This window comes from Peromyscus leucopus, chromosome 10 (genome assembly GCF_004664715.2).
Source record: "Peromyscus leucopus breed LL Stock chromosome 10, UCI_PerLeu_2.1, whole genome shotgun sequence".
NCBI classification, from domain to species: Eukaryota; Metazoa; Chordata; class Mammalia; order Rodentia; family Cricetidae; genus Peromyscus; species Peromyscus leucopus.
The window spans coordinates 3,665,756-3,684,674 of record NC_051071.1 but is presented as its reverse complement, the minus strand read 5'-3'; the positions used below and the strand labels follow the sequence as shown (position 1 = coordinate 3,684,674).

General features: G+C 38.8%; 1 protein-coding gene across 7 annotated transcripts in view; it reads left to right on the top strand.

The window, feature by feature from the left end:
* Positions 1-18,919, top strand: part of Asb3 (ankyrin repeat and SOCS box containing 3) — a 162,228-nt gene that overhangs the window by 102,942 nt on the left and 40,367 nt on the right. For all 7 annotated transcript variants that reach the window (XM_028860873.2, XM_028860877.2, XM_028860874.2 and 4 more), the window contains one exon: positions 7,356-7,616. In XM_028860873.2, the coding sequence (XP_028716706.1) occupies positions 7,356-7,616 (261 nt within the window). The remainder of the gene's footprint in view (positions 1-7,355; positions 7,617-18,919) is intronic.

Sequence of the window (18,919 nt, the reverse complement as noted above, 5' to 3'; positions counted from 1 at the left end):
CTAATATCTAATAAAATAGACTTCAAACTAAAATCAATCAAAGGAGATCAGGATGGACATTACATATTTATCACGGGAAAAATCCACCAAGATGAAGTCTTGATTCTAAACATTTATGCTCCAAATATAAAAGCACCCACATTCATAAAAGAAACACTACTTAATTTTAAAACACACATCAAACCCCACACATGAGTAGTGGGAGATTTTAACACACCACTCCCACCAAATGACAGATCTACCAGACTGAAACTTAACAAAGAAATAAAGGACCTAACAGATGTTATGACTCAAATGGACTTAATAGATATCTACAGAACATTCCATCTTAACACAAAAGAATATACCTTCTTCTCAGCACCCCATGGAACCTTCTCAAAAATTGACCACATGCTTGGCCACAAAACAAATCTCAACAGATACAAAAAAATTGAAATAACCTCCTGTATCTTATCAGACCACCATGCCTTAAAGTTAGACCTCAACAACAACAAAAATTATAGAAAACCCACAAACTCATGGAAACTGAACAATGCTCACCTGAAACATCAATGGGTCAAGGAAGAAATAAAGAAAGAAATTAAAGATTTCCTAGAATTCAGTGAAAATGAAAGTACAACATACCCAAACTTATGGGACACTATGAAAGCAGTGCTAAGAGGAAAATTCATAGCTAAATGCACACATAAAGAAGATGGAGCAATCCCATACCAATGAATTAACAGCACAACTGAAAGCTCTAGAACAAAAAGAAACAAACTCACCCAGGAGAAATAGACGCCAGGAAATAATCAAATTGAGGGCTGAAATCAACGAAATAGAAAACAAGAGAACAATACAAAAAAAATCAATGAAACAAAGAGTTGGTTCTTTGAAAAAATCAACAAGATGGACAAACCCCTAGCCAAATTAACCAAAAGGCAAAGAGAGAGCACCCAAATTCACAAAATCAGAAATGAAAAGGGAGACATAACAACAGACAATGAGGAAATCCAGAGAATCATCAGATCACACTTCAAAAACCTGTACTCCACAGAAATGGAAAACCAGGAAGAAATGGACAATTTTCTGGATAAATACCACATACCAAAATTAAATCAAGACCAGATAAATCATTTAAATAGACCAATAACCCCTAAAGAAATAGAAACAGTCATCAAAAGTCTCCCAAGCAAAAAAAGCCCAGGACCAGATGGTTTCAGTGCAGAATTCTACCAGACTTTCAAAGAAGAACTAATACCAATACTCTTCAAAGTTTTCCACACAATAGAAACAGAAGGAACACTACCAAACTCTTTTTATGAGGCTACAATTACCCTGATACCCAAACCACACAAAGATGCAACAAAGAAAGAGAACTATAGACCAATCTCCCTCATGAACATTGAGGCAAAAATACTCAACAAAATATTGGCAAACCGAATCCAAGAATACATCAAAACAATCATCCATCACGACCAAGTAGGATTCATCCCAGGGATGCAAGGATGGTTCAACATAGGAAAATCAGTCAATGTAATACACCATATAAAAAAACTGAAAGAAAAAAACCACATGATCATCTCCTTAGATGCTGAAAAAGCCTTTGACAAAATCCAACACCTCTTCATGGTAAAGGTCTTAGAAAGATCAGGAATACAAGGAACATTTCTAAACATAATAAAAGCAATTTATAGCAAGCCAACAGCAAACATCAAATTAAATGGAGAGAAACTCAAAGTGATACCACTAAATTCAGGAACAAGACAAGGCTGTCCACTCTCCCCATATTTATTCAATATAGTACTAGAAGTTCGAGCTATAGCAATAAGACAACAAAAGGAGATCAAAGGGATACAAATTGGCAAGGAAGAAGTCAAACTTTCACTATTTGCAGATGATATGATAGTATACATAAGTGACCCAAAAAACTCTACCAGGGAACTCCTACAGCTGATAAACTCCTTCAGTAAAGTGGCAGGATACAAGATCAACTCAAAAAAAATCAGTAACCTTCCTATACACAAATGATAAAAGGGCTGAGAAAGAAGTCAGAGAAACCTCACCCTTTACAATAGCCACAAATAATATAAAATACCTTGGAATAACATTAACTAAACAAGTGAAGGACCTTTTTGACAAGAACTTTAAATCTCTAAAGAAAGAAATTGAAGAAGGTATCAGAAAATGGAAGGATCTACCATGCTCATGGATAGGTAGGATTAACATAGTAAAAATGGCAATCTTACCAAAAGCAATCTACAGATTCAATGCAATCCCCATCAAAATCCCAACACAATTCTTCACAGACTTGGAAAGAAAAATACTCAACTTCATATGGAAAAACAAAAGACCCAGGATAGCTAAAAGAATCCTGTATAATAAAGCAACCTCTGGAGGCATCACCATCCCTGACCTCAAACTCTACTACTATAGAGCTATAGTAATAAAAACAACTTGGTACTGGTATAAAAACCGACATACGGACCAATGGAATCGAATTGAAGACTCTGACATTAATCCATGCACATATGAACACCTGGTTTTTGACAAAGGAGCCAAAACTATACAATGGAACAAAGAAAGTATCTTCAACAAATGGTGCTGGCATAACTGGATGTCAATATGTAAAAGATTACAAATAGATCCATATCTGTCACCATGCACAAAACTCAAGTTCAAGTGGATCAAAGACCTGAACATAAATCCAGTTACACTAAACTTAATAGAAAAGAAAGTAGGAAGCACTCTTGAATGCATTGGCACTGGAGACCATTTCCTAAATAAAACACCAACAGCACAGACCCTGAGCACAACAGTTAATAAATGGGACCTCTCGAAACTGAGAAGCTTTTGCAGGGCAAAAGACACAGTCAATAAGACAAAAAGACAGCCAACAGAATGGGAAAAGATCTTCACCAACCCCACATCTGACAGAGGATTGATCTCCACAGTATATAAAGAACTCAAGAAACTAGACATCAAAATACTGAACAGTCCAATTAAAAATGGGCTAAAGAGCTAAACAGAGAATTCACAAAACAAGAACTACAAATGGCTGAAAGACATTTAAAGAAATGCTCAACATCCTTAATCATCAGAGAAATGCAAATCAAAACGACTCTTGAGATACCACCTTACACCTGTCAGAATGGCTACGATCAAAAACACCACTGACAGCCAGTGTTGGAGAGGATGTGGAGCAAAGGGAACACTCCTCCACTGTTGGTGGGAATGTAAACTTGTACAACCACTGTGGAAATCAGTATGGCGGTCTATCAGAAAATTAGGAATCGAACTACCTCAAGACCCAGCCATCCACTCTTGGGCATATACCCAAGGAATGCTGTTTCATACTATAAAGATACATGCTCAGCTATGTTCATAGCAGCACTATTTGTAATAGCCAGAACCTAGAAACAACCTAGATGCCTGTCAACAGAAGAATGGATGAAAAAAATGTGGTACATATACACAATGGAGTACTACTCAGCAGAGAAAAACAATGAAAGCATGAAATTTGCAGGCAAATGGATGCAACTAGAAAAAATCATCCTGAGTGAGGTAACCCAAACCCAGAAAGACAGTCATGGTATGTACTCACTCATAAGTGGATTCCAGATATAAAATAAAGAACAATCAGATCACAACCCATAGAACCATGGAGGCTATATATATAGCATGGAGGTCCCTAGGACGACTGTGGCTTATAATAAATTTTGGTTTTACTCAATTATTGAAAAAAAATAACCAAATGAATGGAAACACATGAACTATGAACCAAAGGCTGAGGGGCCCCCCAGCTGGATCAGGCCCTCTGAATAGGTGTGACAGTTGATTGGCTTGATCAGTTTGGGAGGCAACTAGGCAGTGGGACCAAGTCCTGTGCTCATTGCATGATTGGCTGTTTGAAACCTGGAGCTTATGCAGGGACACTTGGCTCAGTCTGGGAGGAAGGGACTGGACCTGCCTGGACTGAGTCTCTCAGGTTGATCGCAGTTTTCGGGGGAGGATTTGCCCTGGAGGAGGTGGGAATGGGGGGTAGGCTGTGGGTAAGGGAGGGTGTTGGAGGGGGGAGAATAGGGAAACCCATGGCTGATATGTAGAACTGAATGGTATTGTAAAATAAAATAAATAAAATTGAAAAAAAAAAGAATGACTTTGAATGGGGAGGAGTATGGGAATTGAGAGATTGCAAGAATAAATTCGTACTCTTATTTCCGACCATAGAAGGAGAATGTAGTTTAGCAGAGCTTATTTTGTCTGTGTGTCTTACTGATACTGGTTACTCTTTTCACATTAGGTTCATAGGAGTCATTGTGTCAATTCTAATTTTCTTTTTTTTTTTTTTTCTCGAGACAGGGTTTCTCTGTGTAGCTTTGCGCCTTTCCTGGGACTCACTTGGTAGCCCAGGCTGGCCTCGAACTCACAGAGATCAGCCTACCTCTGCCTCCCGAGTGCTGGGATTAAAGGCATGCGCCACCACCGCCCGCCTCTAATTTTCTTAAGTGGGTACATAAGACAAAGCTTAGTGCTCTCGTTTTATTTTTAGCCAATGGCTAAAACCCCATGGCATTTTGATAATTAGCTAATAAGATGCTTAAGCATTTTGTTCACTAATTGAACATGAAATGCCCCAAATGTTTGTCCATTTCTATTTGATTAAAGTAAACCATGTTTCGTGTAGAATTTTCTATCACTGTATTTCTTTTATGTAAGTACCCTATTTCCATCTATTTTTCTAAACATCAAACACCATAATGGTGAAAAAATGGCCATCAAATAAAGTTTTTGCTGGGTTTTAGTTTTTAAATTTCTCTTTTTACTCAGATAATTCACTTCCTCAGATTGTTCACTATTTAGGCAATGATCTGTCTCTTTATGTCATAGTTAATTCTTCGTGTTTGTGTCTGCAGGATAGACTTTTTCTCCCTCTAGGATCTGAAGAGCTTACCCAATTTTTCATCAGGGCTTGGGATAGAGAGACATATATAGATATATCCATATTGTTTATATTTTAACCAAAGATTAACTAACACTGATAATTTACTGTGCTTAATGACATGGAATAATCAAGGCCATATGGAGCATTCCTTTGTGTTTGGGATCTTTTACACTAACTGTGGCAGATGCTCAGTGTGCTGACAATGTCTTATGATTCTTCAGCATATTTCACACTTGCTGTTTTCCTTGGGAATGATAATTTTGTTGCAAAAGGGAGGCGCCTATATTGTAGCACTGACCTTTTCAGAGTGTGCTCTTTCTCCTTTTAACACAGGCTGTGTGAGTATACTAATTGGAAGAAGTTTGGGGTTAGTTTATTAAGCATGTTTTCTAGGATACTAATTAAGAGAAAATACATTGGATGAAAGTAATTCTAGAATTAAACTTGAAATGCAAGATTAAACAATGTTCTGAGAATTTTTCTTGTGGTATTGTAGGGGGATGAATAGATCTACTACAAATGTTTGACGAATTTGGACACTTAGGATAAGTTTATATTTACAATAAATACATCATTGCACATGTATTTATAGACTTTTAAGGAATTTTATACTCTTTATTATACTTTCCTCAGATTAATGATTGGGCCTATTGCTTTAATTTGAAAGGTACTTCTGAAAAGTATTTAGAGATTGATGAACATTGAGTTTATAATTTGCTTAAAAATAGCTTCATCCTATACTTTGATTTTTCCAGGCTTGTATACAGTATAAGCTTTCTCCATTTTTTTGTTTTCCTCATTAGAGAATCTTTTTTTTTCTTTCTGAAACAGGGTCTCAATATGTACTTCTGGCTGACCTAAGTACACCAGGCTGGCTCTAGATCCACCTGCCTCTGCCTCTCAAGTGTTAGCATTAAAGGTGCATGCTATACTGCACTTGTCAAGTTTTATGTGTCTTAAGAACTAGTTGTTCTCACATGACTGTAGTTTAGACATTTTACATTTATTTAACATAAAAATCTTATTCTTTTCTAGAGTCTGTATTATAATTATTGAAAATATTTTAACATTTATAATTCTTTTAAATGATATAATGCCAAGTTCAAAGGGACAATAATTTTATTCCTGTATAACTTCTTTATCAGTTGTGTGCACAGTGAGTGCCTATGTTTATTATTCTTTGTGAAACTTAACATTATGAAGAGTTTTTAAAATATGGACATGTAACTCAAAATTGCAGTTTTTGATGGCTATAATATGTTATGCTTATTTACCTGATTCTTTGTTGAATGTTTAGGTTGTGTTTTTCTAACATATTTCTCCAATTGGTTACAATTTATCTTCAATTTTGTCTTTTGGACAAATTTCCAAAGATTATATTACTGAATAAGAAGTCTGAAAAATTTAATACTTATATACACTTTATATTTATTTACATAAGTATATTTAAATGTATATAGACATATTTACCTAAATAAGTATATTTATTATATATGTAGTATTTCATTTATTTATTTATTTTCATAAATACTTATGTAGTGCCAGAAAAGTAGAGTAACTCACTTTAGGTGACTTCAGGGTCTATGCTCTTTTTGTAGCCCTACCTGTTTTGATGGTCTTGCCAAGTGGCTCTCTCAAATAAGGATCATGTCTGCTTTCAGTCAGTTTCAGTTCATCTGTCAGTATTGGATGATCTTTTTTTTAAACAGCCTATTTAATAGATAAAAATGATACATGCTTATTTCATAAAAGTACCTAATAAAGAAGATTAACTTTAAAATGTAAGTTAAGTATGTTCATTAGAAAAGCTTTCCTGGCCGGGCGGTGGTGGTGCACGCCTTTAATCCCAGCACTCCGGAGGCAGAGGCAGGTGGATCTTTCTGAGTTCGAGGCCAGCCTGGTTTACAGAGCAAGATCCAGGAAAGGCGCAAAGCTACACAGAGAAACTCTATCTCGAAAAATCAAAAAAAAAAAAAAAAAAAGAAAAGAAAAAGAAAAGAAAAGCTTTCCTGTGTGATAGCTATAATACAATCTGGCCAAATATAAAAGAGTGGAAATTGGCTAAGGCTACATAACGTGGAGCTTTCTAGAATGAATTAATCTTCAGGGACTTACCATGTTGTTCATTAACTTTAAAAAATTTTTAGGAGAAATGCTTAATTATACAAAATATTATAGCTAAAAAAGGTGTCTTTGTCAAGGTACTTTTAAAAATCTTATAGTTGTAAGCATAACAGTGCAGAGGGATTGAGATGTAAAAGTTTTCTTCATTACCTCATTTCAATTCCATTGCATGTAAAAGCCACTGGTTATCCCAACTGCCATTCTTGTTCTCATTTTTAACTACTATTAAAAATTTGTTAAGAAGTATTTGTTGTGTAGAAATCTAATTTTTAAACTTCTTTGTGTTTTCTTTTACTTTTTGGTGAAGCTGTGACTTCGTTGGAATTGTGAACATTCTTTTGAAGTATGGAGCCCAGTTAAATGAACTTCACTTGGCATACTGCCTCAAGTATGAGAAGTTTTCAATGTTTTGCTGCTTTTTAAAGAAAGTTTGCCTGTTGGCTCCTTGGAATCATACATCTGAATTTATAAGTTATGCAGTTAAAGCACAAACAAAATATAAAGAATGGCTGCCACATCTTCTGCTTGCTGGATTTGACCCATTGACTCTGCTGTGCAGCAGCTCTTGGTAAGAAATCTTTCTAGTAGGTTCTCCCTATTGGTAATGAGACTGCCTCAAACATGCCATCAGTTCTTTTATTACTATTATTAAGAATTTTTCTATTCATTTTACATACCAACCATAGATCCCCCTCTCCTCCCTCCCCCTGCCCCTCAGCCTTCCCCCACAACCCATTCCCCATTCCCACCTCCAAGGTAAGGTCTCCCATGGGAAGTCAGCAGAGCCTGGTACATCAGTTAAGGCAGGTCCAAGCTCCTTCCCCCTGAACCAAGGCTGCACAAGGTGCCCCATCATAGGCACTGGGGTCCAAAAAGCCCGCTCATGCACCAGGGATCCATCCTGATCCCACTACCTGGGGGCCCCCTATCCAGTTCAAGCTAAACAACTGTCTCACCTATCTGGAGGGCCTAGTCCAGTACCATGGGTGCTCCACAGGTATTGGTCCACAGTTCATGAGGTTCTACTAGTTTGGCTGGCCAACTCCGTATGTTTTCCCATCATGATCTCTATGTCACTTGCCATTGAATCCCTCCTTTCTCTCATTGATTGGACTCCTGGAGCTTGGCATGGCGCCAGGCCATGAATCTCTTTATCTGCTTCCGTCGGTTACTGAATGAAGGCTCTATGATGACAGGGTATTCACTAATTTGATTACTGGAGTAGGCCAGTTCAGGCACCCTCTCGACGATTGCTAGTAGTCTAAGGTGGGGTCATCCTTATGGATTCCTGGGAACTTCCCTAGTACCCTGTTTCTCCCTATTACCATGATGTCGTCACTTTTCATGGTATCTCTTCCTTACTCTCTCGCTCTGTCCATGTACCAGCTCAAACCTCCCATTCACTTATGTTCTCATCCCTCATCTATTGGTGAAATTATTATGGCCACTCCACGTAGCTAAAAGGATATTTATTTAATGGCGTAACTCACAAATTAAGGGATAGGTAGGTCGCAGGGTCTGGGGAAGGTGTATCACAATCCAGCTGTGTTCTCTGAAGCTCTGCTCGGTCCACCTCTACCGTTCAGGGTCCCGGCACAGAGAGAGTGCTTAACCATCTAGCTCTCGGGTCTCCAAGCGCCTCCCCTGGCCCCGCCTTGTAGGCATGACAGTTGCCAGAGTCTCAATGGGGGTTGGAACTTCCAGATCCAAGCTGGAATGGCTACCCACTACACTCATCACTTGCCCTCATTACCCCCTTTCCCCCCAGTTTGCTCATGTACATCTCATCTATTTCTCCTTCACTGGGTGATCTATGTGTCTCTCTTAGGGTCCTCCTTGTTCCTAGCTTCTCTGGAGCTTTGGGTTGTAGTCTGGTTATTCTTTCTTTTACATTTAGTATCCACTTATGAGTGAGTAAATACCATGTTTGTCCTTCTGAGTCTGGGTTACCTCACTAAGGATAATATTTTCTGGTTCCATTCATTTGCCTGAAAATTTCATGATATCGTTGTTTTTTAACTGCTGAATAGTACTCCATTGTGTATATGTACCACATTTTCTTTATCCATTATTCATTTGAGGGACATCTAGGTTGTATCTAGGTTCTGGCTATTACAAATAATGCTGCTAAGAACAAAATTGAGCATGTGTCCTTGTGGTATGATTGAGCATTCCTTGGGTATATGCCCAAGAGTGGTATAGCTGGGTCTTGAGGTAGATTGATTCCCAATTTTCTGAGAAACTGCCATACTGATTTCCAAAGTGGTTGTACAAGTTTGTACTCCCACCAACAGTGGAGGAGTGTTTCCCTTGTTCTGCATCTTCCCCAACGTAAGCTGTCATCAGTGTTTTTGATCTTAGCCATTCTGACAGGTGTAAGATAGTATCTCAGATGTCATTTTAATTTGTGTTTCCCCGATGACTAAGGATGCTGAGCAGTTCCTTAAATGTCTTTTGGCCAATTGAGATTCTTCTGTTGAGAATTCTCTGTTTAGCTCTATGGCCCATTTTTAAATTGGATTGTTAAGTATTTTGATGTCTAGTTTCTTGAATTCTTTGTATATTTTGTATCAGCCCTCTGTCAGATGTGGGGTTGGTGAAGATGTTTTCCCCTTCTGTAGGCTGTCATTTTGTCTTGTTGACCATGTCCTTGTCCTACAAAAGCTTCTCGGTTTCAGAGGTCCCATTTATTAATTGTTGCTCTCAGTGTCTGTGCTACTGTTGTTATATTTAGGAAATGGTCTCTTGTGCCAATGCATTCAAGACTACTTTCTACATTCTCTTCCATCAAGTTTAGTGTACCTGGATTTATGTGGGGTCTTTGATCCACTTGAACTTGAGTTTTGTGCATGACAGATTTGGATCTATTTGCAATCTTATACCTGTTGCCATCCAGTTATGCCAGCACCATTTGTTGGAGATGCTTTCTTTTTCCCTTGTACAATTTTGGCTTCTTTGTCAAAAATCAGGTGTTCATAGGTGTGCAGATTAATGTCAGGGTCTTCATTTCTATTCTGTTGGTGCACATGTCGGTTTTTATGCCAGTACCAAGCTGTTTTTTATTACTACAGCTCTATGGTAGAGCTTGAGGTCAGGGATGGTGATGCCTTCAGAGGTTGCTTTATTGTACAGGATTATTTTAGCTATCCTGGGTTTTTTGTTTTTCCATATGAAGTTGAGTATTGTTCTTTCCAGGTCTGTGAAGCATTGTGTTGGGATTTTGATGGGGATTGCATTGAATTTGTAGATTGGTTTTGGTAAGATTGACATTTTTTACTATGTTAATCCTACCTATCCATAAGCATGGGAGATCTTTCCACTTTCCATTTTCTGATACCTTCTTCAATTTCTTTTTTCAGAGACTTAAAGTTCTTATCATACAGGTCTTTCACTTGCTTAGTTAGAGTAAGCCCAAGTTATTTTATATTACTTGTGACTTATATTATTATAAAGGGTATTGTTTCTCTGATTTCTTTCTCAGCCTATTTATCAGTTGTATATAGGAGGGCCACTGATTTTTTTGAGTTGATATTGTATCCTGCCACATTACTGAAGTTGTTTATCAACTGTAGGAGTTCCCTAGTGGAATTTTTGGGGTCACTTATGTATACTATAATATCATCTGCAAATAGTGAAAATTTGACTTCTTCCGTTCCAATTTCTATCCCCTTGATCTCCTTTTGTTGTCTTATTGCTCTAGCTAGAACTTCAAGTACTGTATTGAATAAATATGGGGAGAGTGGACAACCTTGTCTTGTTCCTGATTTTAGTGGAATAGCTTTGAGTTTCTCTCCATTTAATTTGATGATGGCTGTCGGCTTGCTGTAAATTGCCCTCATTTTGTGTAGGTATATTTCTTGTATTCCTGATCTTTCTAGGACTTTTATCATGGAGGGGTGTTGGATTTTGTCAAAGGCTTTTTCAGTATCTAATGAGATGATCATGTGGTTTTTTTCTTTCAGTTTGTTTATATGGTGTATTACATTGACAGATTTTTGTATGTTGAACCTTCCTTGCATCCCTATGATGAAGCCTTCTTGGTCATGGTGGATAATGTTTTTGATGTGTTCTTGGCTTCAATTTGCCAATATTTTATGGCATCAATGTTCATGAGGGAGATTGGTCTGTAATTCTCTTTCTTTGTTGCATCTTTGTGTGGTTTGGGTATCAGGGTAATTGTAGCTTTATAAACTAAAGTCATCAGGTTTGACAGCATTTTTCCCTGCTGAATGATCTCTCTGAGGAACATTCCCTATATGTAAGTTAGGTTTGCATTTCTGTGGACTCTGCTTTCTACCCATGGCCTCTCTTTATGTGAAGAATGAGCCTTTATTTGATAGTGTATCCTGGCATCTCACATTCTCATTATCTCTACCTAGAATTTAGGAATTTTCACCAAGCTTTGTGCTTAGGACTGTTATCTCTTTCTGACACTCTGCTGATCATGCTACTTGTGAAGAGAGACTGCTCCCTGGTCAGTGGTTTGGGGAGTAAAGTCAATGCAAAGTGAGGTAAACTTTCTGATCCCAGTTTCCTAATAATAGATTGAATCCTTGATTGTACTCTCAACAGATTATTAAGAAATTCATATTTGCTTGTCAAATGCTCATAGTTGCCATTCTTTTTATTGTTTTATATTAATTTGTGCAAAACTATTTTTAAGGTAATTGAATGAAATATAAAGATTACTGACAATTCATTGGGAATCTCTAATTTCAAATTTTGCATGTTTGTCATAACAACTCTTCTTCTCCACAAGCATTTTAGTGAGATATATAATACTTGCGAGTGCCAGTTATATCTAGTAATTAACAAAGTTTTGTAAATGCCACTAATGTCCTATTATATTTCAAAATTAGCTCTCCTCTGGGGCTAGCTAGCAACAGATCTCCTTCACTATTCTAGGAGTCACCTTCTGACTGTGCTTTTTTTTTTTTTCAGGTGTACTATTTATTTTCAATAAAAGCATCTCTTAAGAAGAAATACATTCAAAATCTTAAGTTAGTAGCTTTGCACGGTAAAACAGTCAATATGGAATATTCTGGTGGAATATTAATGCATCAATGAACTATTATCCTGAAAATTATTGCCATTTGTTGTTCTGTACCACATATTTTAGATGCCTCCAAAGTGATTCCATTTGAGATTTTGGGACCAGCCTGATGGGATTAGCTGGAAGTTTCTTCCTTAGAGCAGTGTCTTTGGAGTAACAGCAAAAGGAGGTTTTGCTTCACATTTTACTTTAAATGGCCATAGCTTTTCTCAGTTCTGCCTTCACATCTTGCTTCCTCTGTGTCTGGCTGGCGACTCCTCTGACTGTGCTTTGAATCTGACAGAACACATTGGATAGCTGTAGACAGCCCTGACAGTTTGTTCCCCTTTATCCTGAACCCCAGGTGGTGCCTGTCTTCAGGACCTCCACTTTTTCCTCAGTCACATTGTTAATGTTCTTTGCTTAAAACCATTAACTGTCTGTATCTGAATAGCCCAGTACTTTCATCCTTCATATCCTGGAGTTTCCAGGGTGTCTTGTGTGACTTCCAAATCTCTGTTCTTAATCATTTTGCTTTAACTTCTTCATACATCCACAGAAATGAAATAGTTCTGTTATTTAAAGTTAGAAACTTTCGTCCATTGCCAAACCTGGGAATTTATGCCAACTTTTCTTGTTACTTCTTACTCATAAATTAGAAAAACCTATGGGAGAAAAAAGTAAATGTTGCCTGTTGTCCTTTGTTCTCTAGCCAACTAGAGAGTGAATGAGTGTAATTCCAATATTTTGCAAGATATACTATCCTTTTCCCGGTTCAGATAGTGTCCTTACCCCATGTATAAGTAGCTGAGAATTTTTGTGGAAATAAATCCTTGGATGTGTACTCCATTTATTCAGTTTGTTTAAATAGGAAAGTGTTAAGAACCAAGTAAACGATCAAATTATTTAGTTTAGCATTCTTGATTGAGAATGCCAGTTCATATATGTCACTACTAAAGAGTATAATGGAAAAATTCACTTTAGAAATGAAAATTCTTTTTTTTTTTTAAGATTTATTTATTATGTATACAGTTTTTCTCCCTGCATGTGTACTTGCTGGCCAGAAGAGGGCACCAGATCTCGTTATGAGGTGGTTGTGAGCCACCATGCGATTGCTGGGAATCTCAGGACCTCTTGAAGGCAGTCAGTGCTATTAACTACTTGAGCCATCTCTCCAGCCCCTAGAAATGAAAATTCTTAACATAGTCACATTTTGTTCATTAATCTTTTTTTGAAAGGGTAAAGCCAGTGTTTATATTGAATATGATGTGTGTTTTGCCTTCTTTGATTAAGTTTATATTCAAAAAACTGTTGCAGGAAAAAGTCTCCCATAAAGATTCTGATACATCCAAGCACATTTTGGTTGTTTATTAATATCACATATAAGTGTGTTACTTGTCTTAAGTACTCTTTTTTTTTTTAATGGAATATACATGGTTTTATTGGAATATATATTGAGTTTTTTTAAATTTTATTTTATTTTATAATACCATTCAGTTCTACATATCAGCCACGGGTTCCCCTATTCTCCCCCCTCCCACACCCTCCCCTTACCCACAGCCTACCTCCCATTCCCACCTCCTCCAGGGCAAATCCTCCCCCGAAAACTGCGATCAACCTGAGAGACTCAGTCCAGGCAGGTCCAGTCCCTTCCTCCCAGACTGAGCCAAGTGTCCCTGCATAAGCTCCAGGTTTCAAACAGCCAACTCATGCAATGAGCACAGGACTTGGTCCCACTGCCTAGTTGCCTCCCAAACTGATCAAGCCAATCAACTGTCACACCTATTCAGAGGGCTTGATTGTTAATTCCTGTTATTTTTTGTGGTTGTGTTGTGTTGTCTTCTTTGGTGTATGTTGGAGTGGGATTATCTATTGCTTGATTTTTCATGGATGTGTTTAGCTTCTTTGGGTTGGATTTTCCCTTCTAGTGCTTTCTGTAGGGCTGGGTTTGTGGACAGGTATTGATTAAATCTGGTTTTATCCTGGAATATTTTGTTTACTCCGCCTATGGTGATTGAGAGTTTTGTTGGGTATAATAGTCTGGGTTGGCATCCGTGGTCTCTTAGTGTCTGCATGAGATTTGTCCATGATCTTCCAGCTTTCATAGTCTCTATTGAGTAGTCTGGTGTTATTCTGATGGGTCTGCCTTTATATGTGACTTGGTCTTTTTCCTTTGCGGCTCTTAATATTTTTTCTTTGTTCTGTGTGTTTAGTGTTTTGATTATTATGTGGCGAGGGGACTTCTTTTTTTTTTTTGGATCCAGCCTATTCAGTGTTCTGTAAGCTTCTTGTATCTTCATAGGTATTTCTTTCTTTAGGTTAGGAAAGTTTTCTTCTACGATTTTGTTGAATATATTTTCTGTGCCTTTGAGTTGGTATTCTTCTCCTTCTTTTATCCCTATTATTCTTAGGTTTGGTCTTTTCATGGTGTCCCAAATTTCCTGGACGTTTTGTGTTACGACTTTTTTGTCTTTAGTGTTTCCTTTGACTGATGAATCTATTTTCTCTATTGTGTCTTCAGTGTCAGAGATTCTCTGTTCCATCTCTTGCAATCGGTTGGTTATGCTTGTTTCTGTAGTTCCTGTTTGTTTAGTCAGGATTTCTATTTCCAGCATTCCCTCAGCATGTGTTTTCTTTATTGTCTCAAATTCATTTTTCAGACCTTGGAATGTTTCTTTCATCTGTTTAATTGCTTTTTCTTGGTTTTCTTCGATTTCTTCCCATTTTTTTTTTTTTTTCGTTTTTTCTTCCATTTCTTTAAGGGAGTTTTTTATTTCCTCTTTAATGGAGTTTTTCATTACCTCTTTAAGGGATTTTTTTTTATTTCCTCTTTAAGGGAATGTTTTATTTCTTCTTTAAGGGCCTCTATCATCTTCTTAAAGTCGTTTTTAGGGTTGATTTCTTCTGTTTCTTCTGTCTTGGTATGTTCAGGTCTTGCAGGTGTAGAATCACTAGGTTCTGATGTTGCCATATAGGTCTTTATGTTGTTACCTGTATTTTTGCACTGGCGTCTACTCATCTCTTCCTCTGCTTGGTGCAGGTGGTGTCTGTGTCTTAGAGTGCCTCCCTTGTTCTAATTTTTAGTCTTGGTTCAGTAGGAGTTCTTGGTTAAATTGGTGCTATTGGGCTGTTTCTTCAGGGGCAGCTGATCTTAGTCGGTGAAGTATATACTTATGATTCTGGTGATCTGGTTTGGTGGCTGGGCAGTGCCTTCTTCTGTGTTCCCAGGTCACGTTTTGTTCATTTGTCAACTCCTCAGCTGATCTTGTTTCTTCAGACTTCAAACTGTAGGGATCTGAATCCTGTTCCGGATGGATTTCAGGTGAGCAGGGTAGTCTCACCAACACCTCCAAGTTGTTGGGTTTTGCAGGATCAGCAGCTGGGCCCTGGATTGTCCTCAGATGGAGTGTTCAGATTCGTTCTGGTTCTGTCCCATGGAGATTGCTTCTTCCCCGGTGTTGGGGTTAGAGGCGTCCCTGTTCCAAGCTGCATCTGCTTGTCTCTGTCGCCGGGCCTGTCTACCTCTGCAGTCCGCCACCGGGCCTGTATGTCCCTGTCAGCTGCCGCTGGGTCTGTTTGTCTTTGCAGGCTGCTGCCAGGCCTGTATGTCCCTGTAGGCCACTGCCGCCAGGCCCGTCTACCTCTGCGGGCCACCGCTATGGGCCTACCTGAGTCTGCTTGTCTCTGCTGCGTTGCCTGTCTACCTCTGTGGGCTGCCACTGGGCCTGTATGTCTCTGCTGGCTGCCACCATGCCTGAATGTCCCTATCGGCTCCTGACCCCGGGCCCGTCTACCGCTGCTGGGCCTGTCTACCTCTGCGGGCCGCCGCCTTGGGCCTACCTGTGTCTGCTTATCTCTGCCACTGGCACTTTGACCTCTGTGGGCTGCCGCTGGGCCTGTATGTCTCTGCCTGCTGCCGCTGGGCCTGAATGTCCCTGTTTGCTGCCGCAGCCAGGCCCATCTACCTCTGCAGGCTGCTGCCGCAGGCCTACCTGTGTCTGCTTGTGTCCGCCGCCGGGCCCGTCTACCTCTGTGGGCTGCCGCCGGGCCTGATTGTCCCTGTTGGCCGCTGCCGGCCTCGCAGCTGCGGGCCTACCTGCATCTGCTTGTCTCCGCCGCCGCTGGGCCTGTATGTCTCTGTCGGCTGACGCCGGGCCTGAATGTCCCTGTCGGCTGCTGCCGCCGGGCCCGTCTACCTTAAGTACTCTTAAAAGTATATCTGTCTGAATAATTAATTGCCTGTTGCAATATAATCTACAGAGTCAAGCAGTTTCCCAACAATGAATATAAGACTAAGTCCCTCCCTCCATCCATATTTTAATGTGAGAAGAAGGTCAATGCCATCTTCACATTCTGTTGATGGACTGTCACTAGCTTATGATCACACAACTGCTCTTTAGAGTGTGATGGTCAATGTAGGCAATAAAAATGCAATTTCAGTGGTGTTATAAGTATTGTGAAATTAAATCACCATTGTATTAATTAAAGCTGTGCACAGATTTACTTGTGTGTGTTCAGATAACCGAAAATGACTTTGTGTTGGGTCATAGTGAGACCTAAAGCACATTAAGATAGAAAAATTAAAACCTTTAAAACAGAAATAAGGAACCAAATTCAAGTAACCTTTGTTTTAGTTCTCAAATACCAAGGAGAGTCTTTATCTTAAAGAGTCTATTTTGTCATTTTATTTATTTCCCTAGAAACCTTCATTTTACTGAGAACTGAAAACTAAAATGTTTTTTTTCAAGACAACTGTTTTGCTGTTTTCAGTTTCTCCTTATATGTTTACATATCGAAGAATTAAGAATTTGAAAAGTGAGGTGACTCAGCCCTTGCTTACAAGCCTGAAAACTTGGGACCTACATGATAAGGAGAGAGCCCACTTCCCCAAATTGTACACAGACACACAGGCACACATTTTTTTAAATTGGAAAGCAATTTTTGTACTCTAATCAGTCATTTCAAATATACTTTCAAATACAGAAAACAAGTTGTTTTTGAGATCTGTTTCTATGTGTGTGTTTGTGTGTGTATGGTATGTATGTTAATTAGTGTGCAGGTGTTTCTGGAGGTAAGAGGACAACCACCCCTTTTCTCAATATGCTTTTTGAGGAACCCACAACTGAACTTCTAGCCTCTTGTTGTTTTCCTTTCTTTAGTTGCTCCCTATGGATGTCTGCAGAAATTGAGCTTGAAAAGAATTTGTTTTGTAGTAATTGGATGAGAAAAAGAAATAAAAGGACATGACTGCTCCTAAGGAGTTGAGGTTTTTATTACAGATAGAAGGGAGAGCAGAGGCAGAAGCAGTCATTTGGGAGAGTCTAGAGTGGATTGACAAGCTGACTGAACCAAGCCATTAAGAGTGGGGAGGAGAGAGAGAGGGAGGAAGAACGGGGAACCAGGAGCCAAGAGGCCAATGTAGCAAAATGACTGGGTTACCTAGGGTAGAGAACCTAGGGGAAGGGACCCAGCCTAGTCACTGGGCTGGAGAGCTTAGGGTAGGTGAAGGGTATACCAGCCAGGATGTTTCCTTAACTTGCAATGTTGAGAGAGGGTGGCCCGACAGTTTGCTTTGATATGTTAAATAGGCACCTTGGTTAGCCATTTGTCTGGTTTGAGATCTAACAGTAATGAAGTAGACCTGTTTTTCTTTGAAGGGTATGAGGCTGTCTAGTTGAGCTTAGACAAGTAATTTTTGTTAGGACTTTGAATTCTCTTAAAGTTTTGACTGAATTTCATGTGTATAATGATATGAGATCTCTTGGAAGATACAATACTGAAGTTTTCATATTCTATTGATATTAAGTATTTAATACATTGTAGACTTTTACAAGTGTGTGTAGATGTAACCAACCGTCTTATTAAATAAGAAACACAGAAACAATGTAAAAGAGAAAGCCAAGAGGTCAGAGCTCAGAGCTAAAATCTCACCCTTCCTCCTGCTGTGTCCCAGCTTCCCGAAAAGAGAGCTATTTCCTGTGTGTAAGTCGTTTTTCTAGTCATTCTGCCTTCTCATTGGTTGTAAACCCAAACATGTGACTGCCTCGTCACTGTCTGAATGTACAGCCCCCTAGGTCTTAAAGGCATATGTCTCCAATGCTGGCTGTATCCCTGAACACACAGAGACCTATGGGATTAAAGGCGTGCACCGCCACCGCCGCCCCCGCCACACTCTGTCTATGGCTCTAATAGCTCTGACCCCCAGGCAGCTTTATTTATTAACATACAATCAAAATCACATTTCAGTGATTTTATTTTATTCAGTGACTTTATTGTTCCACCCAAAAACCTATTAGTACTTATAACCTATGACAATTATCTATAACCCTGAGAAAATAAAACCTTTTGGGAGAGGGCACATCACTTTTTTAAAATTGCTTCCTGCTGTGTTGGGGGTGATGATGTGTGTGGGATCCTGTAAGAAAGCTAAAACAATGGTTAAATCTCATAAGACCTAGTTGTAACATTTGTAACCAATCTCAGAGCAATGAGTAAGTTTGTCTGAAGTTCTGGCTAGAAGTGTAATATGATGGAACTGTTCTGAAGAGTTTGTAGTCCAAAGCTGATCATTGAGTGGTGTTTATCAGCTCAATGGCATTATTATGGACCAAATAAGTCGTTGTTGTGGGGCCCCATCTTCTTTCTGGAGACTTCAAAGATTATTGTTGGAAAGATTTATTTTTCACTGTGGAAAACTTGAACATTATTAATATCAAAGTGGAAAGTTTAAATTTTAAGATGACATGATACATAAGAAAGAATACCAAGGAACCAAGAATAAGCATGGAGAGAAATACAATCTTGACAACAATGGTCCCTAGACTATTGGCTTTTTTTCT